Source organism: Patella vulgata, chromosome 5 (genome assembly GCF_932274485.2).
Source record: "Patella vulgata chromosome 5, xgPatVulg1.2, whole genome shotgun sequence".
In the NCBI taxonomy this organism is placed as follows: Eukaryota; Metazoa; Mollusca; class Gastropoda; family Patellidae; genus Patella; species Patella vulgata.
This window is the reverse complement of record NC_065883.2, coordinates 76,607,518-76,627,103: the sequence shown is the minus strand read 5'-3', so window position 1 is coordinate 76,627,103 and position 19,586 is coordinate 76,607,518. Positions and strand designations below refer to the sequence as shown.

Sequence of the window (19,586 nt, the reverse complement as noted above, 5' to 3'; positions counted from 1 at the left end):
TTTTGACCGTTATTGATTCATTTTCTATGAAATATGGAGGAGGGGGTGGATGGCCGATTGGTTAGCACGTGCGCACTGTTTTTTCGATTCCCCAGTTGTACATGACAAGAAGAAGTGTCACCTGTCTAGCCTCATGTGTTTTCTCTGGGTCATCCGGTTTCCTACCACTGCTAAAGACCCCTACGCGAAAGCGAAATATTGAAATAAAATTGAACCATTTGTTACGTCCCGAAATGACGTCTCCCATTAACCCAGTTGGAGCAGAGCAGAACAATAGGACAGCTGTCTAGTAGTTCGGATGGGACGAAAAACTGAGGTCCTGTGTACACATTCGCATGCACATAAAAGATCCCTTGACAGTTGGAATTTGATATAAGAGTAGGCCATAGCACACTGTATGGTGTACGCCCGTCTTCATTAGCCCAGTTCGTAGCAGAACAGTAGGACGTTAAACTCGATTTCAATTTCATTTTTATTGAAATGAGATATTTAATTTATTACATGTATCTTGATTGAAGTGAGATAATATTTGCCTGTTGTTATATTTCAGAAAAACGCAAACAGGAGTACGAACAAAAGCGTCGAGAATACGAGGAGATGCGAAAAGCCAAGAAAAAAGTTGGTCAACCCAACGAAACGAAACCAAAACGTAGAAAGAAACTGGAAGGCAATATGGACATGCCGGGTGTCGTGAAAAAACGAAGGAAATCAAAATTATCTAAAGAAGTAAAAGCTGGTGTGGGACCAGAAAATGAGATGGAATCTCTGGTTGATACATTTTTACTGCAGCTTCGCAGCATGGCACCGGTTCAGCTCCAGGAACCAGTTCTAGAGACTAGTTTTAATATCGTTCCCATTAAAGGGGCTGCGTTATCTAAAGGTAAGACAGTAATTATTAGATTGAATTACACATAAGCACAAAATAAATTTCTCATATGAATATTCATAAAACTCATTACTAATTATATATACAGATGGTCATGAATATTCACGTTAACATTTACCTTCTATGAAATATGTATCTATTTTTATATTGATGTAGATCCTATGCTAACCGGTGTTTATGGTCGAGGTGTCTTGGAGAACATACCCGATTACTACGGACATTTTATCCTATCACAGATGTCGCCACAATCTTTACGAACTTTACCCGTCCTAGAGAAAACATCACGTAGGCGATATTTAGGAGAATTAGAGAGTAGCATACCAGGTAAAATTTTACGGGGTTTCCTGAAAATCTGTACACAAAAGAATATTTTTGACTTAATACACACACATTGAAAAAGCTTGACTGAATATGTCATGTCACCTGTCATGTCTGTGTGTGTATGTTTCATTGTCAAGCAGTATACAAGAACAGATTGGAATAAGTCATATAGTCAGTTTTAATGCACCCACATTGAAATGTGGTCGAATATTGTTGTTTGTCTGATCATCTGTGGGGGCGTATAATTCATTGCCTGGCAGCCCCTATTTTCATTTGCTGGTTATATGCTGCAGTCACTGGGTTTTATTACTGGTTATATGCTTTTGATACTGTGTTATATTACTGGCTATATGCTGCAGTCACTGGGTTTTATTACTGGTTATATGCTTTTGACACTGTGTTATATTACTGGCTATATGCTGCAGTCACTGGGTTTTATTACTGGTTATATGCTTTTGACACTGTGTTATATTACTGGCTATATGCTTGATAAAGATGAAAAAACCCTTGTCGTAACATTGCTGAAATCTTTCAAGTAACTTGTATTCCATATAATTGTATCATGTGTTAGACACTGTGTTGCAACTTTGAAGACATTTTTCGTGGAACTTTGGTGCAACTGATGTTACTGATCTTCTGAAACAGGAGACAGTGACCACGATCAGATTGAATTTATGGCAGATGTTTAATCACATTCCGAGGGGTTGGATGGCCGAATGGTTAGCACGTGCACGCTATATCATGACGTCTGTCATTGAGTCAACTTATGTGGTTTCGATTCCTGGGTTGTATGTGACAAAGGGTAGGGTCCTCCGGTTTCCTCCCACTGCTAAAGACCCCCATGGGCAAGCAAATTATTGAAATAAAATTGAACAATATGTTAGTCCCAAAATGACCTAGTTTGTGTCCAGTGGAAGTTAAACTCTCTCTCTCTCTCTCTCTCTCTCTCTCCTTATTTACTAGTGTCCATGTTTTATAATAATTATTTATTATAGAAGGTGTATTAGAACAACAGAGATATCAACTGATGCCTGATAAACCATTTTCACACAGTGCTCTATTATCACATGGTCTTACTAAAAACCAGTTAGAGTTACCTCCCCATCCTAGAATAGATTCTAGACTTGCTGATATTAAAAGGTAAGTTTTACAAACAGCGCATTAATTACATCTCAAACTAATCTGATTAAAATACAGATCTATTTTTTACTTCATGTTTTTATACTTTCATTGGCGTCCACTACATGAAGGTCTGACGGTTGTAGTGGAAGGTCACATCAGGGGTTATAGCAGTGGCTTTTTACCTATGGCGTTAGACATTTGATTAACCAATCAGCGCTGATGTCTCTAGTGCATTACCTAGTGAGATACCCACTTTTCCATGCACCACACGCCAAGAACTCGCCGCAACAGACCGTCTCCCACTCAAACTTCACCGTGTGGCTTCTTTCTCCTACTCTCCTGCTAAATGTGTTAGTCCCAAAATAACCTAGATTATGTTTAGTGGAGGTTAAACCCCATTCTACTGTCATTGTGTCACAACTTCTGTTCTCCATCCTTATCTCGTTAAATACTACAACTGATGACAAGGAGTAGGGTCGCCTGTCCAACCGGGTCCTCAGGTTTCCACCCACTGCTAAGGACCATTACGCGCAAGCGAATTATTGAAATAAAATGGCCTAGTTTGTGTCGAAGGGACTTAAACCCTCTCTCTCTCTCTCTCTCTCTCTCTCTCTCTCTCTCACTATAACTGACTCATAAATGCATTCCCAGGAGTTTTTTTTAAAAAATGTGAAGAAAGCCCATTATAAGTATCATCATTTTTAAACGAATCGCAAATATGTACTAAAATTTGTTGTTCTTTATTTCAGTGATAGTCCTGACACAGTTATCTCCTCATCGTCGCCTGAGTTTGGTTTCGGTGAACAAGACGGCGACTATCCCGCTTTACGACCAATTGAACCTGCTGCCTTGTCAATTGACGGGAAAACGTCACCATTTGTTCCGCTCATTCATCCGATTCCTATCAAGTCCGAACCAGGAATAAAACTCGAAGATAAATCAGACGAAGTGAAAGAAGAGGCGGAACAACAGATCGACCCAAAAGTTGAAAACTCTGTGGCACTAACACAAGTAAGCCCAGGACTAACGAAAGGAGATGAAATGATCACGACAAAATTACCCATAACTTCTGGATTAGTTAGTCCATTCACTGATCCTAACACCGACCAACAAGTATCGGTGACCTTGACCTTATCAGCGTCTGCTGCTGAGGATATTGGAGGTGTGATTGCTGGGATAGCTGATCTACTACAGATTGCCATACCCCCAACGTATGAAGTCAGAAGAACTCCATCGCCTGAGTCCTATAAAGTTCAGATGACTCGTAAGTTAAATAATTTTAAAAAACATAAAATTAAAGCCTTAATTAGAAGTATTTAAACGTGATACTGGGTGGGTGGGTGGCCGAATGGTTAGCCCATGCGTGTTGTATCATAAGGTCTGTCATTGAGTCGACTGGTGTAGTTATCGATTCCTCAGGTTATACCTGACAAACAGTAGGGTCGTCTGTCCAACCTTGAGGGTTCCCTCCTACTGCTAAAGACCCCTACGCACAAGCGAATTAATGAAATAAAACTGAACCATATGTTAGTCCCAAAATGACCCAGTTTGTGTCGTGTGGACGTTAAACCCCATTTGTCTTCTACAAATGTTTTATGTTTACAGCAAAATCAGATATTTTATAAAATAATTTATTTTTAATAGATAAGGAACAAGCCCTGAGTATTCATTCTCTAGTAAAAGCTAAACCTAAGTTTTGTCGTCATTGTGATGTCGTGGTTATCAGTTCTGGCATCATCAAGAAGAAAGCTGATTTACCAGTTTTAACTAAGGAGGAGCAGGTTTGAATCTTATCTTGTTTAAAGTTAAACGTAATTTATAATGTAGACACTTGGTAATACACCCAGGGTCCATATGAACAGAGAACGTCGAAAAGTCATCGGTCAAGTAGGGAGGTTTGAAGTTCGGAATGGTTAGCACGTGCGCTCTGCATCATAAGGTCTATCATTGAGTCAACTGGTGTGGTTTCGATTCCCTAATTGTACGAGAAAATTTCAGCCAAATTGCTCCACTCTGAACCGCGATATTGGCTTTTGAATTTTAGGCTAGAATCGATCATTGTTACTACTAAAGTCGGTACGATAAAAAAAACAAAGTCTTGATTATCCATTTTTACGTTTAATTACTTTTCAAAAAATGTATTCCAGTCCACTAAGTATCGCAGGCTAGCGATGACATCGAGAGTTGATTATGGTCTGGATAAGTTAATTAATGTCTAATTAATAATTTAGATAACATTTCAGGCCTAAAGAAAGACCTGAAATAGGCAGATTTAGCTCTTGCATAATTTATGTTTAACCCAGTCGGCGCATAAAACTGGGATGTTAAACCCCATTTTATAATTTATAAAATCAAGAAAAGATTGGAGTTATAATTTTTTGTTTGTTTATTTGAGCAGGAATCGGAAGGGGATGATGTAACATTCTGTAGTATGAATTGTTACATGCAGTTCTCCATCACCCATCAATCAAACCAAACCATGGAAACAAAGGAAAGCGGAAACATCGTAGAGCACAAGAGCGTGGAATCAACGCCCACAGCTTCTCCTCGTAACACCTTATCTGCTTTATCGATAAATACAACGCCACCTAGTGGTTCATCTAGTCATACCCAACCTACCACGCCTACCACTCCATTATTAACCCCTAATATAACCCTTCCTAAAGACAGTCTGTCCCCTAATACTCTCAGCCCTCAGATTAAACCCAAACTTGAGGAGAAGATGAACAGAAAGTTGAAGAGAATGTCCAGTATTTCATCCGAACCACCAAAAGTAAGTTTTATTTTTAAATCAACTTAATACAGACTTCCCACATGGCCATTAAAATCATCTTAGTACAGGCTTCCCACATGGCCATTTAAATCAACTTAGTACAGGGGGTGTAGATGGCCGAATGGTTAGCACGTGCACAGTGTATCATAAGGTCTGTCATTGAGTCAACTGGGGTGGTTTTGATTCCCTGGTTGTTCTATGACAAGGAGCATTGAGTCAACTGCCGTACTTTCAATTCTCCAGTTGTACGTGACAAGGAGTAGGGGACGCCTGTCCAACCTCATGGGTTTTCTCTGGGTCCTCTGGTTTCCTCCCACTGCTAAAGACCTCTACGAGCAAGCAAATTATTGAAATAAAATTGAACAATATGTGAGTCCCGAAATGACCTAGTTTGTGTCGAGTAGACGATAAACCCTATTTTTCTCTCTCATCTTAGTACAGGCTTTTCACATCGCATTGGACGTGTGTACTGGGTCAATAAACCCAGGGCATGCCTCGGTCTGTGGATCGTAACCTTATTCTGCTACACACAAGGACCGAGGCATTTGCTTCTTATCATAAGGTCTGTTTTATGTCAAGTGGTGGGGTTTAGGTTCCCCGCTTGTATGTGACAAGGAGTAGGGTTGCAATGTCTAAGCTTGTGGGTTTACTCTGGTTTCTACGGTTTGCTTCCACTGCTAAAGATACTACAAATTATTAGAATAAAATTGAACCATATGTTAGTCCCAAAATGACCTAGTCCTCTTTCTTGGGATTCTCAAGTTGGGAACTTCTCGTTTGCCATCATGATATGTATAAATATTTTCGTATTTTCAGCCCTTAGTGAAGAAATGGAAAGATATCCGATGGAAATATTGGGATCTGGAATCAGCCGAGTGTCTGATCAAAGTCAAAAAACATTCGACTATAGAGATCGAGGAGTTATGGGCGAAGTTAGTTTTAGCCTATAAACCAGATCCGATGCCTGAAGATACTCGAATCTGTGCTTTCTGTGGTCTTGTGGGTGATGGTGAACCAGATGGACCAAGCAGGTAACAAAATTCTTGCATTTGTCAATCTGATTCAAACACAGATCCTATTTCGTTTCGTTTTTTATAGTTCAAAATTTCATTTTACTTGTCTTTACTACACTAGGATCTAGAAGAGTTGTGATATTTATAAATGGTTTATAGGCTCTGACCAACTGTTATAACTTATTTATTTCATTTATAAGATAAGTTACAAACAATCTAATTAAAATATAGATCTATATTTTGTTTCATGTTTTTATACTTTCGATGGCCTACACTACATGAACATATGACCGGTTTTAGTGGAAGGTCGTGTCAGGGGTCATCCAATCGGCTTTTGACCCTATGATGTCAGACATTGATTAATCAATTAGCGTTAATGTTTCTAGTGGGTTACCCACAGTTCCGTGCAGCTCATGCCAAGAATTCGCTGGAGCAGACCGTTTCATTGGCTATATACATTGACATGCACAGAAAAGATCCCTCATCAGTTGAAATTCAACATAAGTGTAGGCCATAGTGCTGCTGCCCGGGCAAAATTTCCCTCATAGTACACTGTATGGCCTATGCCCGTCTCCATTAGCCCAGTCGGAGCAGAACAGTAGGACGTTCAACCCCATTTCATTTTGTAACTTTCAGCCATCCGAGACTTGAAAAGCAGTTGCATATTCTTCAAGTATTTGTTTCAATTCTTATTGTTTTGTAATTTTGCAGATTGCTGAATCTGGATGTAGACAAATGGGCCCATTTAAACTGTTCCCTGTGGTCGAGTGAAGTTTACGAGACGTTAAACGGGGCCTTGATGTCCGTAGATATCGCCTATAAACGGGGATTAACGGTAGAATGTTCACGATGTAGAAAGGTCGGAGCTACAATGAGCTGTTTTAAAGTTCGATGTGCTAACTCGTATCATCTGCCGTGTGCTCAGGATGTCGGCTGTATGTTCTTCCAAGATAAAGTAAGTCCAGTGAAAATATACAAATTAATTTTAATGAGGGGTGGCCCACAGTGGTTCAGTGGGTAAGTCACTGGCTCACGCAGCAGGATGTTGGTTGTATGTTCTTCCAAGATGAGGGTTGTCATGGTGGCTAGGTCAGTAAGATGCTGGCTTGCGAAGCAGAAGATCCCTGGTTCAATCAGTGTCGGCCAGAAGAGTTCCTCAGGGTTTTTCAACGTGCTTTCCCCAGTTGTGGGACTGCCGAGACTGGCAAGAATTTCTGGTGGTTCAGATGAGATGGAAAATTGACAATTTTTATCTGATTTTGATGAAACTTTAAATATGTTTATATCCTAAGATCTAGGTTCCTGTAGATATTTACGTATATCGATTATGGCCCCTGATTGTACGAAAAATTGCTTTTTTTATTGAGCTTGTTCTTTGTCCATCTCTTGGAAAATGTTGGCGTATCTTGCCTGGCAACTGCTGGTTAATATATTAATAACAGGTTTTAATATATTAATAATGATATTGTTAAATGTAGTTATTTTAATATATATGTATCTGTATTTCAGACAATTCTGTGTCCGAATCATTTACCTAAAGGACATGTTGAAGATGAACTGACGTCACTCGTAGTCAGCAGACGTGTTTATATCAATCGTGATGACGACAGACAGATAGCCAGGTAATTTCTCCTTTAATTTTTATCATCGGTGAGAAAGTTCCTCAGTCTTTGGTACAGAAAGGAAATCGTCTTACCCAGTGGCGGCACAAAAATGAAAAAAAGTACACAGTGATATTTTATACAACTTGCTAAAATAGAGGTGTTTTATTGGCCATTTGACCATAATTTTTGTGGTTTCGATTCCTTGGTTGTATGTGAGCAGGGTCGCCTGTCCCGGTTTCCTCCCATGGCTAAATATCCTTACGCGCAAGCGAATTATTGAAACAAAATTGAACTGTATGTTAGTCCCGAAATTACCTAGTTTGTGTCGAGTGGATGTTAAACCCCATTTCTCTCTCTCTCTCTCTCTCTCTCTCTCTCTCTCTTTCTCTCTCTCAATACTTTTTGAGCAATCAGAATCGAGGAAATTTCTGATCTGTGCTACATTATTAGTTATTTGTTTATATATTACAGTATGATCCATCAAGAGGAAGGAAACCATACTTTACGTGTCGGATCGTTAACGTTACATTGTATCGGACAACTATTACCACACCAGATCCAGACAAATAACTTTAACACCCGGGAGTATATTTATCCTGTGGGATTCCGTACTAGTCGATTTTATTGGAGTATGAGGGCGTTATATAAACGATGTCGATACACCTGTTATATACAAGATAAAGAAGGCCGACCTGAATTTGTCATTAAAATAACCGAATCAGGATTTGACGACGTCATCATCAAAGATTCTAATCCTAAAGGTAAATTTTATATATTTAATTCTCTCACGAAGTTAAACATAGATTATGTAAGAGCTAAATCTGCCCAAGATTTATTTTGGCCGAATGTATCATAAGGTCTGTCATTGAGTCAACTGGGGTGGTTTCGATTCTCAGACTTAAGTTAAGAATTTACTCCACTTTCAATCACTGTTTATGAGAAAATATCTTTGATCTAGAAACACAAACATTTGTACATAGTTTCTTATTGACGTATTTGATACAGTAAAACAACAAAAGTTTTATAAAGAGCTATATTTTAGTTAAAATAGGGCGAACAGTTTTGAGTAAATTCTTAACTGAAGTCTTGAGAATGCTTTGTGATATTGGGGCCAGAAGATTCAATGAGGTATCCATAATTGGTATTCTGTCTATCAACAGGTGCCTGGATGAATGTATTTGAACCAATCGAGAGGATGAAGCGAAAGAACGACCTTGTAAAACTTTATCCATCATTTGTTACGGGAGAGGAAATGTTTGGATTAACGGAAACCAACATCGTAAAAGTTCTCGAATCGGTGAGTAGAGTTTCTGACTCGATTATTAGATTTGTGTTGTAAATGATCAGATATTGAAATGTCATCCACATGTTTTATATTGCTTCTGTGGGGGGTGTGGGGGGGGGGGGTTGGCCGAATGGTTGGCGCGTGAGCGTTGTATCAAAAGGTCTGTCATTGAGTCAACTGGTGTGGTTTTGATTCCCCGGTTGTACGTGACAAGGAGTAGGGTCGCCTGTCCAATATTGTGTGTTTTCTCTAGGTTGTCGGTTTCCTCTGGCTGCTAAAGGCCCTAACGCACAAGTGAATTATTGAAATAAAATTGAACCATATGTTAGTCCCGAAATTACTTAGTTTGTGTTGAGTGGACATTTAACACCATCTCTCTCTCTCTCTCTGTTTTGCTTCACGGAGATATTTATTATCCAGATGTTTGCTCACTACATTTTATTATTTATTTTTAGTGTTTTATAAAATTCCATCTGGATTATCGCCCTTTATATTGTTTAAAAAATTATGTCTTCTCTACTTTTTGATCAGACGATATTAAAACAGATGGTCTCATTCCCTCTGTCAATTCCAGGAGATTTTAGATAACACACACTATAGTGGTCGCTCTTCAAATGAATAAAATAGATTTTAATATAAATATTTTGTGTTGTTTTTCCAGCTTCCCGGTACAGATTTACTGAAAGACTACAGTTTCAAATTTGGCCGATCACCATTAATTGAGATGCCACTGGCCATAAACCCAACTGGTTCCGCTAGAACAGAACCAAAACTTAGAACTCATTTCCGAAGGTATGTTTACAAACATGGGGGAGGGTAGTCGTTAACATGAGATAATGTTGTTTTATAATGACTATCCTAGTGTCACTTGTCTTGTCATGTGGACGGCCGGTCATTGTTTTATAATAACCAGGGGGGGGTGGATGGCCGAATGTTTAGTGCATTCCTCGTTGTATCATAAGGTCTGCCATTGAGTCAACTGACATGGTTTCGATTCCCCCAGTTGTACGTGACAAGGAATGGGGTCGCCTGTCCGGGGCCTCCGGGTTCCTCTCACTGCTAAAAACCTCTACGCGCTAGCAAATTATTGAAATAAAATTGAACCATATGTTAGTCCCGAAATGACCTAGTTTGTGTTGAGTGGACGAGATGATGTTGTTTTATAATAATTGTCCTAGAGATGTTACATTAATCTGGGGATCACGGTGGCTAAGTGGGTAAGGCGCTGGCTCGCTAGTCTGGAGGTCGGGTTTTCAATCCCTGCATTGGCCGAGAAAGTTCATCCAGATTTTCAGGCGTGGTTCCCCCTTGTCAGTGATGCAGGACGGAGAGCCTGACAAGAACAGCTGTCTAGTCCTTTGGATGAGACGAGAAACCGAGGTCCCGTGTATACATTGGAATGCACGTAAAAGATCCCTTGGCAGTTGGAATTCGATATAAGAGTAGGCGATAGTGCCGCTGCCCGGGCAAAATTTCCCTAATAGCACACTGTATGGTGTATGCCCGTCTTCATTAGCCCAGGTTAGGAGCAGAACAGTAGGACGTTAAACCCCATTTCATTTCATTTCATTTCGTTACATTAATCTGACGTAATTCAATTCACAAAAATTATCGTGGTGTTTTCAAGTTTTAGAACATTTATCTGTTGTTTAATTTTAGACCTCATGCCTTACAAACCAGCAGCTCAACTCGCTCCCTACCATCGTCTGTTACCGGGGTAACCGGTGATGTCAACTCACCATATATGAAACAGTTTGTTCATTCTAAATCTCAACAATATCGTCGTCTGAAGACCGAATGGAAAACCAACGTGTATTTAGACAGATCCAGAATTCAGGTAAGGTTTGAATTGAAATTATTATATGCTTCATTGACACAATATCTAAATTAATAAAAAGAAAAAGAAAAACTTTAAGTGTAAAGTTAACAGTTACATAAAGATACATTATGGGAGATAAGATAAATAGCTGGCAGTTCTCACTATAATGGTTAAAAACTACATAATGTAAAGGGAATATGCTGAAAATTCAGTCAAATTGATCCGATCTGAACCGAGCATTAAGCGATTGAATTTTAGGCCTAACCTCGATTATCATTACTGAAGTCGATACGATAATAAAATAAAACCAAGTACGAACAATCCAAACCATAACACAGAATTCGAAGTCCTAAAAAACGTTATAGGCAAAATAGTGTATTAAAGCAAAATAGTGTAATCAGCAAATGGACTGCTCCTCGTGTACAAAATACACGACAAACAGTGGTAACAGGTGTCCAGAAGAGTAAGCTTACCCTGCCTGGCGCTATACATAGGTCTTGATTATCTATTTCTTGATTTAATCATGAAAGAGCGTAGAGCAGTAGATCGGATCCTAATCCAGTAAATATCGCAGGCTAGCAATGACATTGAGGGTTGGTTATGGTTTGGATAAGTTAATTAATGACTAATTAATAATTTTGATCAGTTTTCAGGCCCAAAGAAAGACCTGCAATAGGCAGATTTAGCTCTTGCATAATGTATGTTTAAGCTAAATCAAGTGAGAGCTAAATCTACCTATTGCAGGTGTTTTCTTTATTTAATCTATTATTTAGACCGTTATTCACATAACAAGCCAATAATCAACTCACAATGTCATCAGATGACAGAGACTCAGAATAAAGTAATTTGTCATTATCTATTTTTAAACTCTCGATGGTATCGGATTTCTCCGATATTAAATAGATGAGAACTGTTCAGCCATATTTTGATTTAAGCTAAAAATGGAGGTGCGAGAGTTAGGTTCGAACAACCAGTGCGGTGGTTGAAATTATTGCACACGTCTTGTCAAACATTCAAAGGCTAATATCTTCGCTCACAATAGAGTAATTGGAATGAAATTTTCAAATTATTCATTTTACATTATCTATTTTTGAACTATTATAGCAAGAATGGCTAGCTCTTTATCTAAATCTTACATAATGTATTTTTAATATAGAATATTTCACATTATATTACCGATCCTAAAAACTTACCATCAGTCAATTTATGTCACATAAAATTTGAATTTCAAAGAAATTAAATTTAAAATATGATAAATACACTTAAATGTTTAGCTTTTATGTGTAAATTAAAATTTCAATGAATTTAACTTTAAAACATAATAGTTTATAATATGGTTATAATACTGATATATTTCATGGGCTGGGTATTATATTATTTAGGGTTTGGGTTTATATTTCAGGGTCTGGGTTTATACGCTGCTAGAGATTTAGAGAAACATACGATGGTGATAGAATATATCGGAGATTTAATACGTAACGAAGTGGCCAACAGACGTGAGAAGACGTATGAAGAACAGGTAAATATATAATTAATACTGGCGCATGGGGGGGGGGGGTAAAAATGGTGACTGTGAGTATGGCCCTAACCCAGGTTAATTCCAGCTTTCACTGATAAAAGTTCCTGGTTTTGTTTAAAGGTAACGGAAATACTAGGCCCTGTGTATATCAGTGAAAGCACGTAAAAGATCCCGTCAGTTTTTAAAATAAAAATAGGTTGTAGCACCACTTTCTAGGCTCACTAGCCTAGGGGTCGCGTGTTCGATCCCAGCATTGGCCAAGGAAGTTCATCAGGATTTCTAGGGGTCGCGTGTTCGATCCCTGCATTGGCCAAGAAAGTTCATCAGGATTTCTAGGGGTCGCGTGTTCGATCCCTGCATTGGCAGAGAAAGTTCATCAGGATTTTCTGGCATGGTTTCCCCCCTTGTCATTGGTGCAGGATGGAGGGCCTGACAAGGACAGCTATCTAGTCGTTCAGATGAGACGAAAAACTGAGGTCCCATGTATACATTGGTGTGCACGTAAAAGATCCCTTGGCAGTTGGAATTCGATATAGAGTAGGCTATAGTGCTGCTGCTCGGGCAAAGTTTCCCTCATAGCAAACTGTATGGTGTATGCCCGTCTTCCTCAGCCAGTCGGAGCAGAACAGTAGGACGCTAAACCCCATTTCATTTCACATGAATTGAAGACATGGCTATCATGATATAATTTGTATTTTAGAATCAAGATGATGTTTTATCTGTATTTAGTGGAGATATAATAATATGTTTTATATTTTAGAATCAAGGTGATGTTTTATCTGTATTTAGAGGAGATATAATAATATGTTTTATGTTTTAGAATCGCGGTATCTACATGTTCCGTATAGATGAAGATAGCGTAATAGATGCCACGATGGCTGGTGGACCGGCACGTTATATCAACCACTCCTGCGCTCCTAACTGTGTAGCTGAAGTCGTGCCGTTCGAAAAAGACAGTAAAATTATCATCATCACAAACCGAAGATTGAGCAAAGGAGAGGAGGTACGATAAAACATTAAATATACTCTGTGTGGGTCACGAATGGTTAGTCCGTGTCCGTTGTATCGTAAGGTCTGTCATTTAGTCAACTGGCATGGTTTCGATTCCCCGGTTGTACATGACAAGAAGTAGAGTTGCCTTTCCAACCTCGTTGGGTCCTCCGGTTTCCTCCCACTGCTAAAGACCCTATGCGCAGAGCAAATTATTGAAATAAAAGTGAACCATATGTTAGTCTCGAAATGACCTAGTTTGAGTGGAGTAGACGTTAAACCCCATCTCTCTCTCTTGCTCCCTCAGAGTTAGGTATAAGCTTAACATGAGCTTCATGTAGTCAGCATACTCTGTGTGGGTCACAATACTTGTCAGTTCTGTGAGAAATATTGTGGAGAGCTAGACATAAGCTTAATAGTATCTGTATGATGTGATCTCGGTGCTTTAAATATATTATGTTTGTAATTTCGGGAACTGCGGTGGTCTGGGGGTCAATATACAGAGGGCCTGACAAGGGCAGCTGTCGAGTCGTTCGGATGGGATGAAAAAACGCGGTCCTGTGTACACATTGGCGTGCACGTAAAAGATCCCTTGACAGTTGGAATGCGATATAAGAGTAGGTCGTAGTGCCGCTGTCCTGGCAAAATCTCCCTCATAGCACACTGTATGACGTATGCCTGTATTCATTAGCTAACTTCGAAGCAGAACAGTAGGACATTAAACCCAATTTCATTTCCATCTATAATAAAATGTTTATAATTTCAGTTGACGTATGATTATAAATTTGATTTTGAAGACGACCAACACAAGATTCCTTGTAGCTGCGGCGCGGGCTGCTGTCGAAAATGGATGAATTAAAGAGACAAAATAATACAGGAAGTTTTCTCCATTTAATTTATCAATAAATATATATCTGCGTCTGTGTAAATAATGACAATACGAGAGCAGGACCTCAAGTGTTAAAGATTTGTTATAACGACAAAAACTTATACTAGAGATGATTTATTATTCAAGTGGGTGATTTGGTTCATCATATTGCCTAGATTTCACCGTTACTATGGATACATCATAACATATATACGTACATTATTCAATTATATAAACAGATATATATCCTTTTGTTTATAAAACATTTCATTTTACGTAAGTTTAACGATAGTGCTATGCAGTTCATGTTTTTTTTTAAATAATTAAATCTTTTTACATAGAATAACGTCATTGAGAAAGGTGGATTTATATTAACTGTACATAAGACAACATTTCACATAAGCTTTTTTTTTTTTCAGAGTTAATTTTTTTATATATCTTTATCATACATTGTATTTTTTTTATTCGTAGATTCATTGTAAAATAGAAATTTATTGTCTTCTCGAGCTCTATGGTCACTTTCAGGAAATTTCGTAATTTAAATTATTGCATATTTTAATCACTATTTCTCAGAAATATCATGAAAGTGGCCATTTTTTTGAAATTTGAAATGTATCTCTTGACACCCTTGTTGTTGAATTTGTAGTGTGATTAGTTATTAATATTAATATAGTCGGGGTAGTTGGACAGCTTTTTATACGGAGAATCGAAACAGGAGTGAAATTACAAACTACTTTTACATCTATAAGACAATTTTGTAAATAAATTTCAGTCTTTTTCATAAAGAATTTTGTCAAAGCAATAATATTACGTGGAGGTGTGTGTTTTTTTGTTTGTTTTTTTTTTTTTTTTGTAAATAGATTTGTCACATTTTATGGTCCATGTATCTTGTACGTAAAATACAACAGAACTTTTTTCAATTTTGTATCTCATTTACGAACAGTTGTCCATTTTGAATGTTGATTCGCGATGTTGGTTTTTCATCTTTATAATATAATATATTGTAATTAACTATTTAATATTTACGTAGGTGAAACACCCCCCCCCCCCTAAAGAGTAGTGGACTATTCTTCAATTTGGTACTGATTATAGTCTGTTTTAGATCAGTCTATTTTATATAAAAGGGGTGTTGTAATTTATCTTTATTCACTGCAGGTTAATCACTGTTTAATTTCTTATATTTAAATTCTATTTTACGATTTACTTTCCTTGGTCGTTGTCTTGATCTAGTGAACTTTACAATTCAATTCGATTGTTCGATTGGTCGTTGACTTGATCTAGTGAACTTTTAAGCTCGGGAAATCATGAGGATTTATTTTTTGATTTCCTGATTTTTGAATTCCATTTAATCAAGTCAATCTGCTGAAAATTCTAAGTGATTTGTATATCTTTGTATGGTAGTTTTATGACGCTACTTTCAATTTTAAAATGTAAACCAATACTTTTTGTTAAGAGAATTTTATGTATAGTTTTGTTTTATAATTCAATGAAGGCATCTGTCAATCATCTGGAATAATCCAATCAATGAAGGCAACTTGTCTGTCAATCATATGGAACAACCAATCATAACCAGTTTAAGAAAAGAATACACCTGTGATGTGTTCTAAGATTCGTTTAAATATTGAATAGGCGGGACCTAAAAGTCAGCAATCTCTTATTTCTCATTTACAATTTAAACTTTTACATAATTCTAAGGTTCAATGTGAAGATCAGCATATTCTCTTATTAATAATAAACATTCACAATATAGAAATTCTAATCTATAACTTATCTTACAATGATATGATGATGTCTAAACCAGGCTTCTCATTTCACACACGTTTTACTGGTCTTGATTGACCGATCGTGAAATTGACTGACAGCAGAACCATCCTGTCAGTCAATATGGCATGCCATTCAATTAAAATTTCAAAGAATAAGTATTGTTACATTTATAGTTTTATAAATTGGCATTTGAAATGTATTTTAAAAATTGGATCAAATTGAAACGTCAGCAATGAGACTGATGAACAGTCATCAATATTTTAATGGAATACAAGATAAAAACTAAACAAAACATGGTGTTTTGTAAACAGGTTGATATCTGATTGTAAACAGGTTGATATCTGAATGTAAACAGGTTGATATCTGAATGTAAACAGGTTGATATCTGATTGTAAACAGGTGGATATCTGATTGTAAACAGGTTGATATCTAATTGTGAACAGGTGGATATCTGAATGTAAACAGGTTGATTAATTTAGGTATAGTTATAGATTATTTGTATATGTTTATAATATATTATATAATATCATGAAGTTATATATGATAATAATAATTTATACACATTGTGTTCATATATTCACTAGGTTTATATAATAATATCAATTATAGCTCAGTACATATATGATAATTAATTATAGGTCCATTACATTTAGACTCATTTTATATAGTATCAAGTTATATAGGCCTATCGTAGCCATTTATATCTAGGCCTATGTCAGTGCAGCACACGTTATACAGGCCTGTTAATTTTCTAGGCCCACTTGTAGTAGAGTAGCCATTTATATATAGGCCTGTTCAACAGTTATCAGGCCCATATATTGAATCATTCATATTCTCATTTAAATTTAATTTAAAACTTTATTTTATCCATTTCAGATATTTGAAATTGATACAAAGTTGTAATAATAGTTGGTATTTATCCATTTATTCTGGATCAATTCCCTGAATTTTGTTTTATCGTCTATAAATTATTTAAATATTTTGTAAGAGGGGTTTATTTCTCGTTGATTGTTCAGTCATATTCACATTATAACTCTAATTTTACGCACACGCAATTTAACATATAAACTATATGCACAGAGATATTAAACGCTGAACATAACTCAACAATAAAGGAGAAATAGATTCTGGCTTTTAGCTTTGGACGTTTTCACATTTTTGTTTGTTTATAATCCTTTTACGTCAGAATACAGAACAACAAGAGTTTATTGCAGAAAGATTAAATCTTGAATCTAGACGCGAGGTCGAGAGATTTTAGGTTTCGCTAAAAAGATTATTGGGAATATTTTATCCAAATAAAAAATCTACACAGTAAATTTTTTACATACAAATGGCAGCATATAGAAATTATCTTCTCTTGGAATAAATTAAAAAATGAATCGGATGGGTTCGATCTTTGATTTGCAGTAAAATTATTCATTCTGTCTGAATCAAATAAAAAGTACATGTGGCCATCTATTTATTAAACTCTTCAAAAAAACACTAATGCATACGCGTATATAAAATATTTTACAATGCATCTACATTGAACTTGTGCGTATTTTTATATTTTATGCAACAGAGCTTAAATATAGATCTTATTAATACGTAAGTACCAAGTAGTTTGTATGTAGAAACATCATTTCCCATCATTTTATTGATAAATACTAATTATATCTGTATATCATATATTTAAACGGCCTATTCTATTGGGCTCTCCTATTAGAGCTTTGAGATGCCCAATATGATAGGCCCCTGTGGAAGATCATATATTGATTCCTGAAGTTCACAACTGGGAATATTCTCCAACTTCTAGATCTCTTGGTGCCAATTATAATAATAATAATGTCCTTGTTGTTACTATAGTTACTATGTTTATTTGTTTATATATATATATTTGTTTGTGTCGTGTTTACCATATATAGAGTGTGTAAAACAGTTGAACTAAAAACATGTAAATAAACCATTCTCACCTCAATATAATAAATATATTCAGTCTTCCTTGTTTCTCACTTCACCTGGGGAGGGGTGGGGCTAATGGCTTAACACCTGCATGGGCGGGGTTAATGGCTTAACACCTGTGTGTCTAGGATTCGATACCAGTGGGGGGTGGATTTTTTTTATATATGAGAAAAATAAATAAAGACGTTTGACGTATTTGTAGGTAAAAATTATTTCCTATTTAGTGTAAATGGGTATAAAAATGAGTAAAAGGCTCCATTCCGCCCGAACCAGTAAGGTCATATGTAAACAATGCACGCCCCATTAAGCCTATGATTGACGCTGCATATGAGACGTCACGCGCAGAAGGTAGTCATCTTTTACAGAGATATTAGAATACTTTCGTAATTCTCTGTGAAACAGATTAATAAGAAGCATTTACTCAAACAACTAGCAAGGGCTATTCCCCTGTAATTATTGCTATATTTCAGGAATTATAGACGATAAGATTAAATTAAAAAGTTTTAAATACTGATCGATCATGATTTCGCGTGATGGCATGAGCATTTCATTGAGCATAAGATCGGGTCCATTGGACTTATTGCATTGGAGATTATTAAATGCGAAACGTAACTCAGATATGGATGTTCCTTTATTAATTTCATCAATGATGATTTCACGGAATGGGTTTTAATTTCATATTTCATCGATAGATGATTTTGGAATGGAAAATTACTAAATGCCTTGAAAACAAATTCGATGAAGTTTATACTAATCTATGCTCTTCAGATACCCAGAAACTAAAAACATTTTATAGGCTTAAAAAGAATGTCAATGCTACGGTGCCATACCTGCAAGTTGTTAAAAATCTTAAAACTAAAACCGCCATGTCCCGCCTTAGACTAAGCACACATTCCCTTAAAGGCTCAATACCACTCTTGTTGTAACTGAATATGTCCCAATCTTTATTCTGGTCAACAAATTGTACTATTTTAGAATATTTCAATTAATTGATGATACAAATTTCATCTTAACACACCTTATTCAAAAATTTTGAAAAATTCAACATAATGGCTTGAAACGTCTAACGTAAACCTTTTCAAATGAAACTTCGATTTAAAAATATTTTCGAACCCTCTGGACAGGTAAAATAGGATGTAATGGATAATTTACACAACAGGTAGGACACTTAAACATCTAGTACGGTATTTAGATAGAGATATTATTTTCTGGAGCTTTCAAGCCAGCAAGAGTGTTATTGTCTCTTTAAAATAGAGAGAGGGCGTTACAAGAATATACCTGCACATCTGCGGTTTTGCACAAACTGCCCTCAACAGAAAGTTGAAAATGAGTACCATTTTCTCATTGAGGCCAACCGCTATGAGGAACTCCGCAAGACAATTGTTTATGCCATGGGGCATTTGAGACCCAATCGAAAACATGTTTAGTCCGCCGTTAATTGCTCTGGCAAAAACACTCAGCAACTTTGTGCAATATCCATGCTTTCAAAATAAGGGATGTGGCACCCACTTCTATATAAACCCCAAAAAATAAAATAACCAACAATTTAAGACATCTTCAAGTTTAGTTCAAGCGACTGTGACATATATTCAAAACTTTGGTTTATATTTTGTACACAGGCCTGCTCACTCAATGTATATAAATGTACATTTCATCCACTTTTATGAAATGTTCATCCACT

General features: G+C 36.7%; 1 protein-coding gene across 2 annotated transcripts in view; it reads left to right on the top strand.

Annotated features, from left to right (window-relative positions):
* The window catches only part of LOC126820372 (histone-lysine N-methyltransferase 2D), a 91,629-nt gene extending 73,695 nt beyond the window's left edge, over positions 1-17,934 (top strand). For both annotated transcript variants that reach the window (XM_056101159.1, XM_056101160.1), the window contains exons 17-32: positions 551-880; positions 1,043-1,210; positions 2,203-2,347; positions 3,079-3,593; positions 3,974-4,110; positions 4,728-5,102; positions 5,919-6,133; positions 6,827-7,070; positions 7,625-7,737; positions 8,191-8,480; positions 8,880-9,016; positions 9,666-9,796; positions 10,664-10,841; positions 12,226-12,342; positions 13,163-13,345; positions 14,099-17,934. In XM_056101159.1, coding sequence (XP_055957134.1) covers positions 551-880; positions 1,043-1,210; positions 2,203-2,347; positions 3,079-3,593; positions 3,974-4,110; positions 4,728-5,102; positions 5,919-6,133; positions 6,827-7,070; positions 7,625-7,737; positions 8,191-8,480; positions 8,880-9,016; positions 9,666-9,796; positions 10,664-10,841; positions 12,226-12,342; positions 13,163-13,345; positions 14,099-14,191 — 3,371 coding nt within the window. In that variant the 3' untranslated portion in view covers positions 14,192-17,934. The remainder of the gene's footprint in view (positions 1-550; positions 881-1,042; positions 1,211-2,202; positions 2,348-3,078; positions 3,594-3,973; positions 4,111-4,727; positions 5,103-5,918; positions 6,134-6,826; positions 7,071-7,624; positions 7,738-8,190; positions 8,481-8,879; positions 9,017-9,665; positions 9,797-10,663; positions 10,842-12,225; positions 12,343-13,162; positions 13,346-14,098) is intronic.
* Positions 17,935-19,586: the final 1,652 nt, after the last annotated feature.